Source organism: Plectropomus leopardus, chromosome 15 (genome assembly GCF_008729295.1).
Source record: "Plectropomus leopardus isolate mb chromosome 15, YSFRI_Pleo_2.0, whole genome shotgun sequence".
Lineage (NCBI taxonomy): Eukaryota > Metazoa > Chordata > Actinopteri > Perciformes > Serranidae > Plectropomus > Plectropomus leopardus.
In genome coordinates this window covers 19,737,119-19,759,187 of record NC_056477.1, presented here as the reverse complement: position 1 = coordinate 19,759,187, position 22,069 = coordinate 19,737,119, and the positions used below count along the sequence as shown (strand labels likewise).

Genomic DNA, 22,069 nt, shown 5'->3' with positions numbered 1-22,069 from the left:
TCTCCATCCCACTAAATCTGCCTCCTTGACAAGATACATGGTTCTAACAAGAAAAGCATAACTCACAGTATTTATTATGGCCTCTATTCGGTTAAGTGTCCCAGTAAGTCATACCACCTGTAACTGGTGACCTGGGCTGGAGAATGTAGTGGAGCCATCATTCAAGACATTAGCTTCACTTGCAGTTTTCCTACTTGTCAGCATGGGTGGATTATGAGACAACAGGTCCCTGGGCACAGGTATCCAAAAGGCCCCACCACCTCTCTTATTTAGGGGAAAGACACACAGACTCTGTGCTGGATTTACATCTCTTTGGAGCCATTAGGCATGCTTGTGTGGTTCTATGGCTCTTTGGGACAACTTTGCATCTTTTTTGATCCTTTTGTGTATCTCTGTTGTCATTTTGTGTCTCTTTGCCATTGTTTTGTGTCTCTTTTGCAGTCATTAGTGTCTCTCTATAGTTGTTTTGTCTATTTTTGTAGTTATTTTGTGTCTCTTCACAGTTCCTTTACATCTCTTTGCGGTCTATTTGTGTCTCTTTGTGGTCATTTTGTGTGTCCTTGTGTTTGGTTTGTGTCTCTTTGTGGTCATTTTGTTCCTCGTAGTGGTCAGTATGTGTTCATTTGAGAGACATTTTGCAGGTGAAGGCCAAGGGGGCACCTTGACACTTTGGGGCCCTGGTCCTGTGTGCAGTAGGCCTGTTTGGTAATCCATCCATGCTTGTCACATGTCCAAATGTCACCTGGGAAAAGGCCTACGGCAAGGTGGACATCAGTAACTATAAGTCTGCACAAATATGCTGCAGAAAAACTAATAAAATGGGCCGTCATTGTTTTTTTTATTTATTTTATTTTAATTTTTATTTTCAATCTCAGCATTTAAATGGATAAGCTAATGGAACAAAATGTCCTGAAAGTGCTTCAGAAGAAATGTTCAATTTCTTCTAATAATATATAATTTCATGATGAGTGAAATCTCCAGAACAACTACTAAATAGAAATCCTCTCTGATTACTTTCATCTCCAAGTGATTGTTATTATTAATATGGAATCCAAATCATGGCAACCTCTCACAGTGAATCTCAATCCTGTTATAAATTCCTAAATTCCTGAAACACAAATGAGGTAGTCTGAATGTCTAAAATGAAAATTGTTGATATTAGAATGTTGTATAGCCTATTTGACCACATGGTGGCGTGATTGAGCAAACAACTTCAGTATGCCACCAGGGTCTGTTGTTTATCTTAAAGATTTTTTGACATCGAGTTATTGATAGTAAAATATCTAATATACAGTGCTATTCCATTTGTTATTATAGGCTACAAACATGCGCATAATGCTTGTTATCAGATAATATAGTTATATCCACAAGGCAATCTTTTTTCTGTCTTATTAAAGAGAATAAGAAAAAATAAATATAAGGAAAAATAAAAATGCATAAACTGTAACTTTTTTTAAAAAAAAAAAACTTTTGTTGTCTTCATCTGCTGTTTCACTGCAATATTTTGTTTGTTTTCAGCATTTTGCTGCATTTCCACACTAAGCCCCGCCCTCTCGGGATCCCTCCCGTGACGTGGAAAAAAGTAAACTTTTTTTTCTCTCTCCAGCTGAATTTGATCTCGGGTCAACAACTCTTAACACAAGCCTCAGTGAAGCCACTCTAGCGGGTGATGTTGGATATTGTCGGAGTTAAAGTGTCCGGTCCCGCTCTGAACGCATAGAAGCAAACAACGTTTCCAGCCTGTTGCGGGACAGAAAGCAGCAGTGAAGAGCTCAGACTGGTCATGGCAAACAAGTCTTCTCCAGGCTGGTTTGGAGTCTTTCTCTCTACAGCAACCTTAGCCATTATTGTGGGGAGCCCGGTCAGCGGTGAGTTGTTTATTTTCTTGTGTTTTTCTGCAGTAACTTCATGTCCCTCTCAGTGGGCTCTCGGGCTGAACTCGATCAAATGCACAGCAGGGGCCCAGCTCTCTTCTCAGCAGCTGGAACAGATTTAAATACTCATTCAAAAAAGATTTATATCAGCCGCTGGAAAAGTTTAAAGGAATTTTTCTTGCTAGACTTACAGAAAGTCCTGATAACAAACTGAAAAAGGCAGAGTCCTGAGTTGTTGTTGCTGTTTTGTTATCATAGCACTACAAGCTATTTTACTCTAGCTTTTTTTTTATTATGGTAATAAAATGTGGCTCACTGTTGTAGACTGGAATGTGACAGTAAATAAACCACTTTAAAATACTCAAATGGTAAAGAGCAGTAGTTCATAAATGCTAAGTGTTTCTTTAAATTTGTGGCCTAATTTTTCTATTTGTCTTTCAAAAAACCGACACACACTTTAAGTTACAAAATTAAATCGAATCTGCTTTCCCTTTTTTTAAAAAACTAGCAGATCTGATAAGTGCTGAAATGATCAGTGAATTAATTGATTAATGATCACAGAAAATTTATTGTTGTTAGCATGCACTTGGTTTGCTTAAAATCATCCAATAAATTATTAAATTACTATAAATTAAAACATTTTTTAAGCTCAAAGTCCAAAAATTCATTGGTCAAAGTTTATTAAATACCAGGATTTGACTTCTTAGATGTCAAATAATTGACTTTTGAGTTGTTGGTCAAACAAAAGAAACCATCTGAAGACATTATTTTGAGCTTTAAGTAATTTTGATCATTTTTTGCTATTCTATTTATCAGTTATTTAAATAGAAAGATGAATCGATTATGAGAAGAATCATTCAAAAGAATCCTGAAACTGTCAAACGTTCATGATCTTTGCTACTTCATTGTGGTTTTGTGAACATTTTGATGTAAACATGACCCAAGTCTGTCACTTTAGATGTCAAATCTTTTGTGCTATTTATCTCAGGTAGAATATTGTGCTTTAACATGATAAAACCGTGTTTGTGTGTGTGTGTGTGTGTGTGTGTGTGTGTGTGTGTGTGTGCACGTGTGTGCACGTGTGTAAACCAGGAGCCATATTTTCCCCTTGAACGCTGCCAATGCTACATGCATTAGTATAACTTCATGTCTCCCTCTGTAAACAGCTCAACATCCGAGGGGCCGGTTCCACCGTCCCACCAGGACTTCTGAGCCTCTTGTGATTCCGGCCCGTGTTTCAAAGGTTTACCTGACCCCTGATCAGCTCAAACGGCTGCACTTTAAACCCACCATTGGCACCATCCAGCTGTCAGAGGGTCATGAAGCTAAATTCAACTGCTCCATCGACATCCCAGATGCCAGGCTAGAGCCCCCCATCCTCTGGGTGAAGAATGGCCAGGAACTGGTAGGAAGTGAACAGGTGGTGATCAACGAGCTCCAGACTGTCACAGATGGGGTCACAACTCTCCTCTCTACTGTCAGGTATGTAACACATGGAGGTGAAAGTGACAGTTTGATTACACAGACTGACAGGTGTCCTCTGTATTACAGAATTAATCACGTGCAGCGAGTGGATGCAGGAGAGTATCGCTGCAGAGTGAGCGTCAGCACGAGGATAGTAGAGTCTCAGCCGATCACTATCGAGGTGGAAGGTGAGTTTCAACATGGTACAAGCGCTGGAAGCTTCTTGTGGCATCCACAGTTTTCATGACACTTCTTTAATCTACCTGTAGGTTTACCGACATTTATCCAGCAACCAGAGGACAGAAATGTAACCAGAAGCTCACCTTTCACATTGTTATGTGAGGCAGTCGGACCTCCAGATCCTGTTCAAATCCGCTGGCTCCGTGATGGATTAGCTGACAGTGACTTTCATTTCTCCCCCAGCAGCTACTCTGTGTCAGGTGAGACGCAACACCATCTCTGTCTCTTTCTCACACAAACAGAGTACATGTGTTTCACAGTGATCCACTTAATAACATCTATACACTCCTTCCCTCATGACGCCTGTTACTGTTGAGGTGGTCTCTAAAGAGGAGTTTCTTGCTGTTCTCCTCACACATCGTCTAAATGATCAGAATATGACTCAACATAAAGCTGAATGTCACCTTGAATCAGACAGAAATATGTGCTAACATAAGATTTTGGTCCTGTGTCAGTCTAAAATGTGTTAAGGGAGCCAAAGAAGTAATACCCTCTGGTAGAAAGACTTTAAAAGTGCTCCTTAAAAGTCTATTTCATCAGTGTCAAATCATTGAAAGTGCTTTTTGATCTAGCTTTATTTGTGGTTTTGTTTTTTCTAAAATTTCTTTTTACTGTTAGAACTCCTTGCTTGTAGAAGAAGTTGTAAAAAGAAAACTAGAACGAACACACAAGCTATAGCTTCTTAAAAGAGTTCATTAGTTTCACATTGGTTTAATGTGTAATCTGTGACTTAATGTGGAAACATTGATTTAAGACAGATGAAGGGAAATTTGACTCTGATAATTGGACTTGTGGGTTAACATAACATTGTCAGTGGTTTCTGTTCTGCCTTGCCTCCGCTGCCTCAGCTTCTGATTACGAGATTTATCACCACAGTCTGTGTCACTGGGGCCTCTCGCTGCACTGCTGAATGGTTAACTGCGGTTGTTCACGCATGGTCAGTGGCTTTTGTAACACCTTTCTGCTAGCTGTATACTAAAGACAATGTGACACATGTGGGGGGAAACTAAACAGCTGAATTGCAATGCTTGCTGTCTGATTAAGGACTGTCCGTCATCTATGTCTGCATCAGAATGACTTTGGTCATTTTAAATTATATGTTTATTTATGGTGGAGGAAGGGTCGTGTATTTCCTTCAGCTACTCATTAGAGACTCCAGAAAAAATATTTGTAATTTCTGGAAGGGTTGACATTTAGGTTGGAATATATTTACTGTCTTGCCAAGACATAAGCAAGAAGATTGTTACCTCTCTCTCTAATGTACTGTATTAGCTAACAGCTGGTTAGTTTAACTCAGCATAAAGACTGGAAACTGGAAACAGCTGGCCTGGCTCAACCCAGAGGTAACAAAGATCAATGCCAGGTAACTAGGCCAAAAATAGACCTGCACTTAACCACTGATCAGAAACATTGCTTTTGCACTTAACTGTTTTGTGCGGATTAAGCAAATATTGTGTTAATAAGTTACTTTTAAGGAGCTCATAGCCTGAGTGGATTTTGTTCCCTCTGAACACAGGACAGCCGTTTCCCCTGTTGCCAGTCTTTGAGCTAAGCTAACTGCTAGCTGCTGAGGTTGCAATCTTCTCATCTAACTTTTGACATGGAAAAAAATAAGCATTTATCAACATTTTAAACTGTTGCTTTAAAATAGGCTAGACACTGACAACAATTTTGTTGTCATTTCCCTAAAATTTTAGCAAATAGTTAACAAGTGACCATTACAATTTCCTAAAGGCTGAGTCGACATGTTCAAATTGCTTTCTTTGTTGGATCAGCAGTCTGAAAGCCAAAGATATTTACTTTGATAACAGAACAACAAAAAAATAATAAATATTCACATTTTAGAAGCTGAAGCATGAATGTGTGGTTGGAAAAAGGACTTTTAATTGATTATCCAAATTGTTGGACATTGAATGACTTATCAATAAATCAACTATTCATTTCAGCTCTATATTAAGGATAATAACTATGCAACTTGATTATTTTCACGAGTATAATGAATATATAAGTCAAGGGAAGTTGTAAGAAGAGTTTAGGTTTGAGTTTTAATTTCATGTTATGCTCCTGAAATTACATAGCAGTCTTTTCAACGTGGACTCTCCCTTTATATGGCCCCAGCTGCCCTCCTCTTGAAAGCAAACATTTGTTATTAGAAGCATAACCTTTCTGCTCTGTATACTCTAACCCTTCATTTGCAGCTCACCGCAGGCTAAGCGCTGCCGCTGCAGCCAGCGAGCGCTGATACAGCCTGAAGCTGAGGGGTTAAAGGTTCAGAGCTATGCTCTGGTCCAGCATGTGCAAGGGCCTGGGCAGCAAGGGGATGGGGGGCTGTACAGGGAGTCTGTTCGGGGGTTGGCTCCGGGGACAAAGACCTTATTCACAGGACGGCCCACGACCCAGCAGGGAGGGGCCGGACACAGAGGCTGCAGGCTACCATAGCTCTGTGCAAGACCAAATATTGGCACAACAAAACAGTGTAAACCCACTTTTTTGTACCTCATGTATACTATGAGTCCAGGGCTCCTCTTCCACTACAGCTTGGATACCATGATATCATCAGAGCTTTGTCACATGAAGTGGTACATGAGTGTTTGTTTTATTTAGAGAGCCATTAGCCTGCACTTTGATTGCTTAAAAATCAAACTGATAAATCTATTGGGATTTAATTTATATTATAGCTTTGTTATCCACTTTTCATTATTTTAATTTGTGTCAGGACAACAGGTGGATACATGTTTTGGCACTTCAGCTTAAAAAAAAACAAAACAAAAAACTGAATCAAATGTGGTGCACCGTAGTAAAGAATGAAAAGTCGTAGGCTTAGTTGTACCCTGACAGAGCAGTTTGGCTATATTTGCTGCCTGAATACAAAAATGGAAAAAACACAGACATCTCAGGCAGCTCAGTAAGCTGGAGAGCTCCCCTCCATAATTTGTGATGTTTCCATTTGAGCTGCCAAGCCATCTATTTTTATTACAGTGCTGTTGCTTTTTGTTTTGATTTATTTGCCAAGTAAAGTGAAAGCAGAAATGCTTGTGACTGAACGTTATTCATTTCCTTAAAAAGAATTTTGTCTTAAATAAGTTGATATGACTGACACTTTAACACAGATGCTGGGCAAAGGATCCATTTATGAAACAGATCCTGCAGCAGCATAACCCGCCCCTCTGTTTGTCATATATTACAACAGTATTTTGGTAAAACAATGATGAGTGTTTCCAATCTACATTATTTTGGGACCATTCATTGTTTTACCAAAATACTGTTTACCAAGTACATGCTTCCATGTTGCTCTGTGACACTCAGCTCTGTTAGTAGTACCCTATTTAGCCATACTTAAACACTATAATGAGTGTTTAGAATAACTCATCTGATATCTGGACAGAAGAGAAGTGGATAATGCTTCAGGGAATAAGAGAAGTTTTTGTGGTGAATTTTCCACTTTTAAAAACCATAGTCCCTAATAATTTTAACATCATCACGATAACAAAAAGCAAATATCAGACTATATGCAGCATTGTTTTAAGTCCTCAAGGCTTAATATTAAGCACTCAAAAGAGTCCTAACTTTTACAAAAGCTAAGGCAACCAGTGGTGTTATGACAGTTACTGGCTTGATTGTTTTCTGTTGTCACTTTGCTCTTTGGTAAAATACAAAAAGAATGATCAGTTTCATTTTGGTTGACAGTGAAAGCTGCTCAGTGCCTTCACTGCCCCAGCCATCTGTTTGCCATGCAGTTTCAAATGAGGCATGAGGTAATTACATTTGCACAGCGTGGCTGGAAAGGACCTGATGTGTTTGCACATTACTCTCAGTTTAAACTTCAGGGACAGTTCACCCCAAAATCAAAAATCTGTTTTTTCTCTTACCTGTAGTGCTGCTTATTGATGTAGATTGTTTTGGTGTGAGTAGCCGAGTGCTGGAGAGTCGGCCGTAGAGTTGTCTTTCTTCTCTGAAATATATTTTGAGGAGGTGGCACTCGACTTGTGTTGCTCAAAGTGTCAAAAATACATTTGAAAAACGAAACAGCAATGTCTCTTTCCAGAAATAATGAATCAGTTACTCAAGATAATCCACAAACCTTGTTATGAGCAATTTCATGTAGGAACTATTTTCTTTCTGACAAACTACACCCAACAACTATATCACTGCACAGAAAGAAGCGTCTCCTGCATCTACTACATGTACTGCTAACTCGCTTACCTCCGCTGAGCTAGCTAATGTTCCAGCTCAGCCGATGATGACCCCATTGATGTTTACATCTCACGTTGTCACCAGACTCTCGTCCATGAGTAGTTGCATGCCTCAGTTTGCACAGTGATACGGTTGGCAGGTGTAGTTTAGTAGAAAGAAAATGATTCCTACATGAAACTGTTTACAACAAGGTATATGGATTATCTTGAGTAACCAGGTTATGATTTCTGTGAAAAAAAATTAGTTTTTTGTTGTTTGTTTGGTTTTTGGCATTTTGAGCACCTTAAGCCGAGTGCCATCTTGTTCCATTATATTCTCAAGACGATAGATATCTCCACAGTCTTCAACACTCGGCAACTTACAGCAAAAGAATGTAGATTGATTAATAGCACTGCAGGTAAAAGTAAAAAAAAAATGTATTTTTGATTTTGGGGGCTGAGCTGTCCCTTTAAACATCAGTTTTATTGATGTTGTTGTATTGTTATTATTGTTTTATTGTTTTATTTTAGATGTCTAATTTGAATGTAATTTATAAATGATTTAACTTAATAATTTAAACCAATCTTCTAAGCATGCTTTAATTTTGAGCGAACAAGTGAAAGCCTGGTGTAGTCGGCGTTTGAAAAGCGAAGCGCTCTTTATTCCGGTTTTCCTGAGGAGATGATGAGAAAGTAAAGAGGTCTTGATATTCTGCAGAATGTAAACAAAACATCCCAAGTTGTTTCCAGTCATCTCTCACAGGCTGTTCTGTGATAAGCTTTGTGTAAAGGTTTCCGAGATAGAGACACTGGAAAACAGAGCACAAAAGGGACATTATTCAGCAGCTGTCCCAGTCCTATTCTAACTGGGCAGATCTGTGGCTGCTGAAAGACAGGAATTGTGTATCCAGGAAAAGAGACCCAGCAAAAGCATTGTGAGCACAGTGCATTGCACTAGAGAGGCTCAATTTGATCCTACTGCATGAGGTACAACTGTGTGAACTTTTGAGGTGTAAAAAAGGAGTGAGTCATCAGAGAGAAATCGGTTAGTTTGTCCAAACATAGGACATGATGACAATGTGTCTGGCTGGCTTGTACTTCAACTTTTCCCCAGTACTGAAGAACAATAACACAATTATCAAAACATTTAGCTCTATCCTGTCCTTGAGGATTGTAAATTTGAACACCGAACATTGTCCTCTCAAATGTTGCAGGTGTGGACAAGTACACTCAGTTCAGCTGTGAAGCATACAACATGAAGGGCGTCACCACCTCCAGAGAAGCAAATATCAACATTAAAGGTAAAACTGGGTCTTCTGGGGGCTGTTAGGCATTCAAAGAGGTTTTCATGCTCTGCAAGCTGACCAGGTTAGTTAAAAAGTGGGGTTTTTTGGTGTTTTGTAGTGCTTCCCGGCCCTGTTTCTGATGTAACTGTGACAGAGAGGCAGTCTAATAAGTTGATGTTGAGCTGGAGCCCCGGACAGGATGGTTTCTCTCCTCTAACTAAATGCCACATCAGGGTAAGCCAAACATCTGTACAACGAGGACAGTCACTAAATTTCCTCAGATTGTTCCTCATACGTTTGTTGTTCCATCTCAGGTTAAAGAAGTGAGTCGGAGGCAAGGGGAGGTAATGACCACCAGGTTCATCAATGTCACAGTGCCACCTTTCCAGAGCGAAGTCCCTGGGCTGCAGGCGATGACATGGTACAACTTGAGCGTTTCCTGCAGCAATGAGGTGGGAGCCTCTCCAGTCACCGTGTGGATCCAGAGCAACACTACAGAGGGAGGTATGTGAGTTTTCAGGAGCCATATATCAATTTTCAGGTGGAATTTCTTTGTACAGTTGATGATACACCAGCAGATTCTGGGCGCAGGTACGTGGCTGCAGCATGGGAAATTGATCCAAAATCTAATTAAATCCATCCCTGTACATGTTTGAATTCACAAGGATGAGACTGTTTGCCTCAAAAAGCACCTTGGATATTTACTTTTCAGAAGAACCTGTGTTATGCCGTCTTCTTCTCATAGCAGATTCCTGTTTAGGTTTCAGAAACGTAGAACTATGTAATTAGCTGTCTACTTTCCCATCCAAAAAATGCTAAATGTGAGGCTCCTCGCAGGGACAGCGTGTTATAACTGGAATTTACGGAAGTTACACAACTACCTGCTCTGCTTGTGGCATGTTCCCCTCACAAAAAATGTCTTATCCACTAAAATCCCTTGTTTTCCTGAAGGGTAACAGGAAATAGGAGTGGTCTCACTGAGAAAACACAAAGTACTTACTAGGTGGAGCTGCTTTCAATTTCCTTCCTAGACCCACCACAGGGGATATTTTAGTTGAAAGATGTGATACACTGTGCCAGGAAGTGACCACATACCAAACTGTAATCAAAGATTTCAATGGAGGGACAGTCTCACTCTCTCTTTTCGATTTTTGTTTTATAGGTTGGCATTTTAAATGAAAGCTACAGATTTTTTCCTAACACTTGACAATGTCTTAATCCCCCTGTTTCGCATTTCTCGTCACATTTTGTTGCATTTCTCATTTCAGTGCCATCAGTTTATCCTCGAAATGTCACAGCACAGCTGAATGAGTCTTGGCTGGTGGTCAGGTGGAAACCTCCCCCAGATGATAAGATAAATGGCATCCTGCGTGGTTATGATGTTATCGTCAGACATGGCACACAAGTAAACAAGGTGAGCTTCCCGACAACACTGTAATTAAATATTTAGCCTTTTGGGAATAATGTTTTACTGAGTGTTTCCTTGTGTATGTAGCGATCACAATAACTGACTGTTAACCAAATATAAATTGGAATTAAGAAGAAATACATAAAAAGCTAGAGTAGCAACTGATGTATTACACGCACTGGAGACACATGCACACATATAAATTAGTAGGTAATTAGTAGTTAGTAGGTAACCGCTTAAGAAATTTCCCATATTTTCTTAGATATACATACTCATACATACATGTACACATACAGTATATGTAGTGCATGCATGAACAAACATAAACATACACGACTTATTATATATAGCAATGTCTAGTTTATTTATCGAGACCAAAAACATTTTTTGTACCAGGCTGTGAGCTATTTCTGCTGTAAAGTTGGGCATTTTAATGTGGGGGTCTGTGGGGATTTACTCTGTTTTGCATCCTCAAGTGGTCACTTGAGGAACTTCCATTTTTGGCACTTCTGCCTTGGTTTCAGCTTGTAGCCTCTGAGGTTGCTTTAGACTGAACTTGACAAAGTCAAAAAAGATTTGCAACTCATTTTGGACTTAAATACCAATGACTTGACATTGACTTGAGCTTTTTGACTCAAAAATATTTGATACCTTCCCCCAAGCCAACAAGAGAAAGTTGTGAACATTTTTCCAATATGAGATGAGTTAAACAACAAGACAGGACTGAAACATAAAATATTCATTCTGTTGTGCCAGTGGTTAATAGTGCAATATGTTATTAAAGGGCAATGTCAGCACTACTGCTGCATGATTAATTCAGTTGTACTTGTTTTAACAAATAAATTCAAACTTTTAAAAAGCAATCATACTTTTTGTAAATTTACTTTTTTTAATTAGTCTGTTGTTAAAATGGCATTTCATTTGGTGAAGAGCACACTATGACTTATTTAGTGCTCAAGACTCAAAGTTTAGGACTTGACTTGGGACTTGTGTGCAAAGACTTGAGACTTACCTGGGACTTGTAAAACAATCCCACCTCTGTCTAATACAGACATTAAGGTATACGTGGAGAAGTATCAGTGTAGACATTTCTACAGGTACAGTGCATATTCACGATATACCGCATAATTATTGTATAAGCAATATGAACAATAGTTATGCTATTGTTCATACTCATGTTTGTGGTGTTATCGTTATGATTTCTTCTTTTGTGAAAGCTGTTTTTTTTTTAAACAATTCTGATAACAATGACTCATGGATGACAAATATGAAAAGAATGCGTCTGACATATTTGGGAATAAGTGATCCTCCCTTTGTCCTGCCTACTGAACCAGAGGTCAGCTTCCCTATTATCTCTGAACAACAGTTTTCCACTCCTCTCGATGGATCGAGAAGGCAGGGAAAGTCATTTATGAGAAGTGCCTCTTTTTTAGATACACTCTCTAATAAATAGCGCAGTTTATTTTAATAACAATTTCTTTTGTATGCATCAAGTTCCGGTGCATTTTTCCATGATGCTGTTTTTGCCGACTCGTGCTTCTGTTACTATGTGAGTGCTCTCTGATACAATAGTGTGTTTCCCGTCCTTCCTGTCCAAGGACTTAAAGGAAGCTGATTGTGTGAAAGCTGGCAATCTGTGTTTTTCTTTCTTCAGCATGTGGCCTTGAGTCATCGTAGAGTGAATGGAATATGAATACAACGGGATGTGTACTGTAGGCCCAAATGTCCTAATGTGTTGTCTAGTCAGGTGGTGATGTCATAACACAAAGGCTTTGTAATAGTGGAATTAACTGGAAATGTGCAATGCATCTAATCCTTAGTCCCACCTGCACCTGTACAACTGTAAAACTGAAATAAATAGTTCAGATAAACCAATTATCTTTAAATTACAGGAATAAATAGTTCCTATTGCTCACAATTGTGTGTTTCATGGTAGAAGTCGTGTTGTCATAATCTTGTTTTGAATCTGAGGTTGATTTCCAAAATTTGTTGAGGATTTGCTGTTGTAAGAACATTTAACCACACGTTGGCCACTGATTGGTGCCACAGACGTGATAGACCGTAAATCATGGGTTCAGAGTTCCCAGTCTGACCGTCAGCACATTGGGAGAGCAAAGGAACTCCACCGTGCGGTGTTGTGAAATGCAACGCTATGTCTGTCACATGTTCCCTCCCTTTGCAGCACATGAGCTTATACAGAAAGTTGGTCACCTTCCCTTTTTTTCGTAGGGAGTTTCATTATATACAATAATATTCACTGGTATACAGTTCCCCGGAATTTTCCAAAAAGGTTTGACACTGTAAGTGAAAACAGATTTAATAGACGTTTTAATTGCATTTCTCGTTTGTTATAGTGATTTAAGGTCAACTGAGAACAAAAGAGGAGACATAGTGAAAGGAAATGGCATGCAGCAAAGTTGTTGACTGAGACGTTACACAAATGTACAAGATGTTCCTCAGCGTGCTGTTCCAACTGAGTGTCACTAAAATATTGTCTCCTTTAAAGGACAATCTGCTTCCCTTTCAGTTTAAAGACGTACCTTATTGTATCATTAAAACCGCAGTGTCTTCAGGTTAACTCCACAAAGACATTAACCTTAAAATCAGTTTTTAAGAGGAATCTAATTATATACATGCAACAATCCACATTTGAACTGTCTCTGTTGTTATGCTGTGTGTTTTTTCAGGTCCACAGTTACACCACCATGGCCTATGTAGATCTGCAGGAATTCAACACAACCTACAGTGTAGAGGTGGCTGCATGCACGCAGGCAGGGAGCGGCATGGTCAGCCCACCAGTCTGGGTGTTTGTGCCAGAGGACAGTAAGCTGCTCTGTTGATTTATCTCATCATCTGGAAACTGTTAACTTTCTAAACTGACCAGCATAGTTCAGCTGATGTTTTGTACGATACTAAAACAACATAACTGCCGTAAGAATGGACACAGCGCTTATGAAGGCTTGATGCTGTATTTTTAGCAGCACTAGCAGCATGGCTCTAGGGATGGCAGTGTCCATTATACTATCAACTACTTCGGTACAGATTGAAATCTCAACAGCTATAGGATCGATTGACATTAAATTTTATGTCCACATTCATGATCCCCAAAAAATGAATTGCAATTAGCTTATTTAATTACCTGACCTTTCATAAGGTCAAAATTAAAAAGGCAAAAAATGACATTCCCAACATCCTCAGTTGTACTTTGTCTTCAGTGTAAATGAGCATATTAACATGTTGATATTGTTAGAGTTGCAACCATTAATTGATTAGTTGTCATCCATAAAATTGATTGTCAGCAATGATTAATCAGTTTGAGTATTTTGTAGATAAATGAAATGTTAAAATTCTCAGATTATGTTTTTTTTTAATGTGTATATAATCTGGTTTCTTCACTCCGCTGTGACAGTAAACTGAATATTTTTTGGTTGTCGACATATGTAGTTGTACATTTGTGGACATTATCTTGGGCTTTTGGAAACACTGATCAACATTTCAAATTTTCTGACATTGTATAGACAAAACAACATCGAAAAAATTATCTACAGAATAATCGACAATGACAATAATTGTTAGATGCAGCCACAATGTCAGTATGAGAATGTAAATTAGCTGATGTTAACATTTAGCTCACAGCAACGTTTTGTGTAGTACACACCTCACAGAGCCACCAGCATGGCTGTCTTGTGTAACCCTTTATTTTACAGGCCATTAATTATGTAGTAATTGTGTCATATTGTGAAGGAATTACAGAGAAACTACAGTAATTTAAGAAGTAAATACCAGTAGTGATGAGTTATAGGAGTAGAAGAACTTAGGAATTCTTGAGTAATGACACAGTAAAACTATAGCCAAATTAAGAGGTTGAGTGGGAAATTATATTGGAATTTATTAACCTTTCAGTAGAATTACTAGGAATTGCTGTAAAGTAATTACTCATTTTAGATAGTTTAGATAGATAGTTTGGATCCACAAAAAAGTCATTTATCTATAGACATGTTGCCATCTTAATTTTGGATGAAAAATAAACTAACATGAGTTGACATAATATTGCTACAGTGCTATTATATGCTATGGTAATACCATTCAGATAACTAATCGAGAATGTCATGTTTTAGTTATCCCATTTTGCTGAATGTTTTTTTTTTTTTTTTTGGATCATGCTCATTGTTTCTTCTTCTGTCTCAGAATTTGTGGTGCACCCATCGTCTAGCCCTGACACCACAGTTCCAGACTCAGTTTATGTTGTGCTGGGTGTTGTGTGCGGTTTCTGCCTTCTGCTGCTTCTTCTCTGGGGCGCTATCTGTGTACACAACCGGACCTCTGACTCTTGGTTTGGGTATGTTGACAGTCCTTCACTCTCTGTGCAAACGCAGTGCTGATTTAATTACCAACCTTGCTTCAAATTTGATTGTCTTATCTTTGGAGTTGCTAGGAATCACTGTATGTGTGATTTGTGATCTTGAAGTTCATTATGTTTTGGTTGCTGGGGGCGTTGCTTAATCTTTCTCTAGTGGCACACTGTAGTAGCACTTTAAAAAACTGAACACTTCCGGACTCTGTTAATAAACTTCCTCTTGCTTCCTCTTAATCACCATAGACTGCACCTGAGGTCTGTAATAACTCTGCAGCTGCAGTAATGCACAAGAACCAGCTGTTAATTCTTTGGAATTCATTATTCTGAAGAGTGTGACTCAGTCTTGCCACTCAGGATATGGACAGGAATGTGTCACAGGCTGCTGCTCAGATAGGAAAACACCATGTGACCCCAAAGTCAGGAAGGCAGCCACTCAGAGGGTTTCCTCACTGTGACCATCACTTCAGTTCACCCTCCTGTGTGTGTGTGTGTGTGTGTGTGTGTGTGTGTGTGTGTGTGTGTGTGTTTGTGTGCTATTACTGAGCTGTAGTAGCATTAATAATTATCTGGCTGTTCAGCTTTCGCTGTCACTGTCTCCCCCTGCAGGCGGCTGTTTGGAGGTGGAGAGAAGCTGCAGCCGTTTGTGGAGTACAAACCCCAAAGATCCTACAATCGATCAGCCGTTGGAATTACACGTATGTTCTTGAATATTACTGTGGAAAATGAGCATGTTTGCAAAGATTTATGTTGCTATGCTGAAGGCACATTTTTAAAAAGCCTGGGTGGGTCCTCTCTGCAGTTGGGAACCTTGGTGTTAGCGAAGAACTCCAGGCAAAACTTCAGGATGTGATGGTCACGAGGACATTGCTCTCCATAGGAAAGGTTCTTGGAGAGGGTGAGTGAGCAGTTTGAGAAATGTGCATTCATGAGAAGCATTCACATCTGCATGATTATACACAGATAATGACACATGTTGTGCAAAGTATGAAGTGTTTGTTGTCTCATTTATGTAGGTGAATTTGGGTCTGTGGTGGAGGGACATTTAAGACAACAGGATGGAACATCTGAAAAAGTTGCTGTGAAGACGATGAAATGTGAGTTTTCCATCACTAAAAGACATCCTTTAACCCTTTGAAACCTGGATCAACATCACTTTTCTTTTGCTGCTTTCAGACGCCTTTCGCAAGTATTTAACCCTTTGTACTATAGAAATCCTCTGTGCAATTATTCAAATGTGCATCATTCATTCAACTCTTGAATGTAGGTTATATTTAACATGGAACAAATGTATGTATTGGTTGTTGCTGGTACTTTTTTCCTACTTTCTATAATTCTCTATGCTTGGCATCGGTGCTTCTGTAATAAAGCACAATCCCCCCCCCCCAGGGATAAATAAAGTGTTTCTGATTCTTCTCTAAAAATAAGGGGGAAAAGGCATTGACCAACTTGGTAATAAATGTTCCAAAAATAATAAGAAATTAGTAGATTTCAAAAATTGTTTTTAAAAGGCTAGGAAAAATGTCTAGAAAACTATATTTGTACTTTTTGTAATTAAATATTTCAAATATGTTACTAAACTATATTTAAGCACTAATATATACTTTTTTAAAAATATATATTAAGGGAAATCTTCTTGCACTTTTAAAAAATGTTTTGCTAATTCTCCGGTCATTTCTCCTGTGGTTGCTCATTGCCATCTTCCCATGCTTTTGAAAGAAATCAAGCCAATTTGCTCAGGTTTCAAAGGGTTAATCATCTATAAACTACAAAACAAGAAACAATTGATAATTTTTACCTCTCTTTTTTCAAACAGTGGATAGCTTTTCTCAAAGGGAGATTGAAGAGTTCCTGAACGAGGCGGCCTGCATGAAAGATTTCAACCACCCTAATGTCATCAGACTGCTCGGTAGGAGCACTACCTCTTTAAAGTATTGTTGAATCCCACTTCTCTGTTCTCTGCTCCGCTTTCATGTGCACATCCTTACATTGGTCCTCTATACTGACTTGTCATCTTTAGGCGTGTGCTTGGAAGTAGGATCCGGACATTTTCCCAAGCCTATGGTCATCCTGCCTTTCATGAAATATGGAGATCTACATAGCTTCCTGCTGCGCTCACGCCTGGGAGAGAGTCCAGTGGTAAGATTTCAGCCAAACACTGAAATAGATCCCAGCTCTTAAAATATATATTGTAAGACTAAACTTATAATTATTTTGTTGCCTGTCTCTTTTTCACACAGTTTTTGCCCACTCAGACACTCCTGAAGTTCATGGTTGACATTGCGTTGGGTATGGAGTATCTCAGTGGTCGTAACTTTCTGCATCGTGACTTAGCGGCTCGCAACTGCATGTAGGTTGCAAATACTTTTTTTAATAGTCAGTAAGACAAAAGGACTAAAGGTCAGTCTGCCACTGTAGGAGGTTTATTGTTTATTCTCAAGTCCATTCCTTGTTTGTCTCCCAGGCTGCGTGATGACATGACAGTATGTGTGGCAGACTTCGGGTTATCTAAGAAGATCTACAGTGGAGATTACTACAGGCAGGGAAGAATAGCCAAAATGCCTGTAAAATGGATTGCAGTGGAGAGCCTGGCAGACAGAGTTTTTACAGTAAAGAGTGACGTGGTAAGTACCTCCATCTGCTGGTGTCACTTCCAGTATAAAACAGGCACTGCTATACATGGTACTGTCAACTAAAAACAGAACTGACACCTCATCTTCACTATGTGTTTACTGTCTGAATTTCAAAATCCTGTAAGCTGGACACAGAGCAATCAGCTGATTTTGCACAGCGCTAATTACTCATCCTTCCTTTGAACGGTAAAGATTTTGTTTTTTCCCACATCATGTATCAGTATGTGGCAATTTTAGGATTTTATTTTTTTTTTGCTATTTTTCCCTGATTTTGAAATTTTGGAACTCAAAAAGTTGTAGATTGAAATCCAATTATCTGAATTGTCAGATGAAAAACAAAGGTCCTCTTTCGTGTTTTTGGCAAAAAGGCAAAACTCATGCAGCGAAAGGGGAGACACTAGTTGAAAGTGTAGTTTTTTTTCTGGGTCAGTTTTGAGATTTAGGGCTTTTTTGCCCACATAACATGTCTTTGTTCAGACTTGTGGAAAGAAAACTGCCAAAATACACATTTATATGCACCGTTTATTTAAGTTCAGGTTTATTTTCTGGAAATGTATCCAAAAAGAGCATATTTAAAAAGAAAATACCTGGTTTGCATATTTTAAACATAAAATTTCAGAAAACTTGTAATACTAAATATAATGGTCTTTATTTAAGTAATCACCTGGGGAAGTTTCATGGTGATATCTATTAGTTAAAAGTTTTAGCCCATTCACCTGAATGGGGAAAAGATATTTTTATCCCCCCTACCACACCATGAAAAAGAAACCTGGAAATACGGGAAATGAAAACTGGAAACGAAAAGAAGGGCCAAATATATTCAAAATTCACACAGTTTGTAGTGAATTGAAAGCACACTTTCATGTCAGCACACTCTAAGCCTAAGGATTGATCCAGTGTTTTTCACAAAATTCACGAAATTTCATCTGAAGTTAATATTCTGTGTCATGCAGTGGGCATTTGGAGTTACCATGTGGGAGATTGCTACACGAGGTATGACGCCATATCCCGGCATCCAGAACCATGAAATTTATGACTACCTTCTTGAAGGACAGAGACTGAAGCAGCCATCAGACTGTTTGGATGAACTGTGAGTGTTGTCACTTCTTAACACAAGTGTTGACTTGGGATTTGATTGTGTTGGAAGTAACCACATCAGAGTGAAAATAGACTGGGTGAAGTAGAACTTAACCATATTTGTCTAAAACAGGAATAGGAGGAATTTTGTGGTATAAAAAATGGGAGCTTAAAGCTGCAGTTTGTAACTTTTATTAAAAAAAGGAAAAAGAATAAGCTTTTTTGTAGCATTTGCTAAGACCTTATTAAACATATTTAATAAGGTCTTGTTTAGCTGTCAGTTGAGAAAAATTGTGTGGCTATCTTAAAAACATTGCACTGCCTACCACCTGGAGCAAGTATTCTCATTTTACAGCTAAACGGTACACTAAAATATGTTTCTGAAAACATCTAAGGGAAGAAAAAGGCAATGCTGTAACAGAATCTTGAGTCAAAATTGACAAGTGCTGCCTAGTTTGGCTGTTTCACTGCAATTCATGAATAGTGACTGACCTGATTGACAGGTAAGTTAGAGATTGCTCAGCTCTGATTTGTTGTTTTCCTTTAGCCATGGGGGATTCATGCAAATGTCATTAGGATCACTACAAGGAGGAACAACAAGAACATGAACCGTCTCATTTACTACTTTGTTGATACAGTGGCAGTAAATAGGACACAAATTAAAATTATTTTTAGAATTACCTACTGTAGCTTTAATAATTTTAAAAGATTTCATTAATGCAAGCTTTTCAGACAGTTAAAAAACATGGAAAAATGCTTGTGGTTAAAATGCAGTGACTTGCGTGTATCTGAGCTCACAGTACAACCAGCCAAAATGTAGACTTCTCTTTTTTACTCTGTGTGGAAGTAAAATTTTTACACTAAATACCATCTTAGAAATTGTTTTGCTCTTGAAGTACTGATGTGCGTTCAGACCTTCAGTTCTCTTATTTTTGGCTACATTCGGTCCAGCAAACAACATCAGCCTTAAAAAAAACCTTCTAAAACTGGACTGCTCTGCTCACCAGTGCCATCTGCAGTAAAAGCAGAAACTGAACTTGCAAATGTGTTTATAAAAGTTTATAATTCACCTAAATTAACTCTTTGAAACCCAAGCAAATTGTTTTGATTAAAAAAATATGTGCCAAAAAAATTAGTTAAAAAAGTTACAAAAAAAATACCTAAAGAAAAGCTAAGAAAAATAAAACAAAACAGGAAAATGGCCCCAAAAAAATCTGTCTTTAATTTAGATATTTTTTCTGTAACATTTAAGATGAAATTATCATAATTATAAATACAGTTTTCTGGGAATTTTTCCTATTTTTGGATTATTTTCTAATCATCTTCCATTCTTTAAAAAAAAAACAAATTTGTCAGGTGAATTTACTTTGAATTTGTGGGGCATTTCATGCCAAGTTGCTTATTTTCTTCTTTCTCCTATGTTTTCAAGAGCAGCTATACCAATTTCATATAGCTTGTAAAAGGCATCTGAACACAGCACAAGAAAACTGAGTCCAAAAAGTCCAAAAACAAGGCTCTTCTGACACTCCTTTATATACCTGTGTGTCTAGGTATGAGATCATGTACAGCTGCTGGAGGGCCGATCCACTAGACCGACCGTTTTTTACCCAACTACGAGAAATGTTGGAAAAGCTCACCGAAAAACTCCCAGAGTCTTTCAGCAAGGATGACATCATTTATATTAACACCAGCTTTCCTGAAGAGGACCCTGATGGAGAAACACTCCCTGCAGAACACCCTGTGTTCAACTCGTCACCTTCCTGCAGCCATCACGCAGCAGAAAACTCTGTCGTTACTGCGGACATTCACGGGAGCCGGGAGGATGAGGAGGATGAGGATGATGATGATGATGATGATCGCTATGTGGTGGTGATCTCCTCTGATTCCTCCCTCAGATCTCCTGCAGTGGACACTCCTCTTTTGTCAAGTGATGCTTTGAGTCAAGCAAATGGAGACATGGTTACTGATGCAACGGCTCCACGTCACAGCTCAAGTGACACTTCTTTCCTGCTGTAAAGATTGGTACGCAGCAGATCAAAGCTGCAATAAAACTGCCACCATGGTTCATTGCACTGGGAGCACCTTGAGTTTCTCTGATGTGGACTTTTTTTTGAAGAATTGTTACATATGCAGTTTATGCTTTACATGGCCAGCCTACATGTCAGTGTTAGGAATGTTGTCTATGTGTGTCAACATCAGACATGTTCATGCACATCTTCCATAAGCTTATGATACACTGAACTGTGAAATTGTTTACTGTATTGAATGTTGTGTTGCAATGTAAATATAGAAATGTACAGAATATTTGTAAAGTGATAGTATATACTGTAAAATAAATGATTCATAGATTTCATTAAGACTACATTAAAATAAGATACATTTTGCCAAGATTCACAGATTTCCTCACATTGGTGACAGTCTCTTCACCATCATGTATATAAATGTTCTTTATTTAAGCAGGTAAAAGTCTCATTGAGATTCTCTTTTGCAACAGCGACCTGGCCAAGAAGGTAGCAGAAAACATAGTTACAACAATAAATACAAGCAGACAAATGTCACACAAATAAGCAAGCATAAAATCCAGTCAATATGAAACACAAAAACCAGTTGAATACATACAAATGTGCAATTGCTAAGTTCTGTTCAAACCTTGGGGACCAACATCAAGAAAATATTGGGAGCAGAGGCCATATTGGTTTTGTAAATTTAAATGATAAATATCAAAACTAAAAGTAGTAAAACCAGAAAGTAGCAGGCACAACTATAGGAAAGTAAAAGAGCTGCTCCAAAGTATTTCAGTGTAAGTATGAATATCAATTTATGTCTTCAAGATTTAATATTTCAATTTAGACATTACCTCTAAAAATCCCAATCACATACTGATGCATGTCAAATTTCTGCATAGAATGTATCTTACTTCCAGAAAGCTCCTAGCTTCTCCTATCTGTGAGCTCTGCCCTAATGGTGACACAGGGTCTTTTACACATATGTATTAGAATTGCAGTAACAGATTTTTGGAAAATGGTATCTGCAACCTTAACTGATCTGCTTAATATCGATGTGCAATGTTGTTCCAAGCTGTTTCTATTGAATGATACCTCCTCTCTAGATTTTTTATTTCACCAAATACTTGCACTTTTTGTTGGCCTGACAGCAGCAAAAAATTTTAGCACTCTGCTGGCAGCCTCCTTATTCTCTCTCTCTGAATCAACGGCTACAATCTTTACTGGATATTACATATGTGGAGATGTCAGAAGCAAAAATACATAATGCCAAACAATCAATCACCTGTGTCTGGGCTTCCCTCATTGACAAAGTGAAGGATCTTGTGTGCACATCTACTGCGTTATAGACCCTACATCTCTAATGTAACTTTATTTACTGTCAAGTTTTTTTTGATATTGTAACTGTCAGTTTTTCCTTCGTTTTTCTTTTTCATTTTTTTAAATTTCCTTTATCATGTCTTTTTGTATTTAGAATTTCTCTCTCTCTCTCTCTCTCTCTCTGTCTGTCTTTTTTTTTTTTTTTTTTTACATTTCCTAGGGCCTATTATAATGTGAT

At 38.4% G+C, this 22,069-nt stretch overlaps 1 protein-coding gene across 1 annotated transcript; it reads left to right on the top strand.

The window, feature by feature from the left end:
• The first annotated feature begins 1,639 nt into the window (after positions 1-1,639).
• On the top strand, positions 1,640-20,896 carry mertka (c-mer proto-oncogene tyrosine kinase a). The gene is made up of 19 exons (XM_042501583.1): positions 1,640-1,868; positions 3,041-3,356; positions 3,426-3,526; positions 3,608-3,778; positions 8,965-9,051; positions 9,155-9,270; positions 9,351-9,540; positions 10,305-10,450; positions 13,132-13,267; positions 14,633-14,783; positions 15,408-15,496; positions 15,601-15,696; positions 15,815-15,895; positions 16,615-16,707; positions 16,819-16,937; positions 17,039-17,148; positions 17,263-17,422; positions 18,385-18,521; positions 20,059-20,896. The coding sequence occupies exons 1-19, from the start codon at positions 1,784-1,786 to the stop codon at positions 20,522-20,524; spliced, it is 2,850 nt and encodes a 949-aa protein (XP_042357517.1). The 5' UTR covers positions 1,640-1,783; the 3' UTR covers positions 20,525-20,896.
• Positions 20,897-22,069: the final 1,173 nt, after the last annotated feature.

What these genes read in the sequence shown, in the direction of transcription:
- mertka (XM_042501583.1), top strand. Translation starts at nt 1,784, where the DNA reads ATGGCAAACAAGTCTTCTCCAGGCTGGTTTGGAGTCTTTCTCTCTACA. An exon ending in TGCTGTGAAGACGATGAAAT is followed by an intron (nt 15,896 to 16,614) that starts GTGAGTTTTCCA and finishes TTTTTCAAACAG; the next exon opens with TGGATAGCTTTTCTCAAAGG. An exon ending in TAATGTCATCAGACTGCTCG is followed by an intron (nt 16,708 to 16,818) that starts GTAGGAGCACTA and finishes TGTCATCTTTAG; the next exon opens with GCGTGTGCTTGGAAGTAGGA.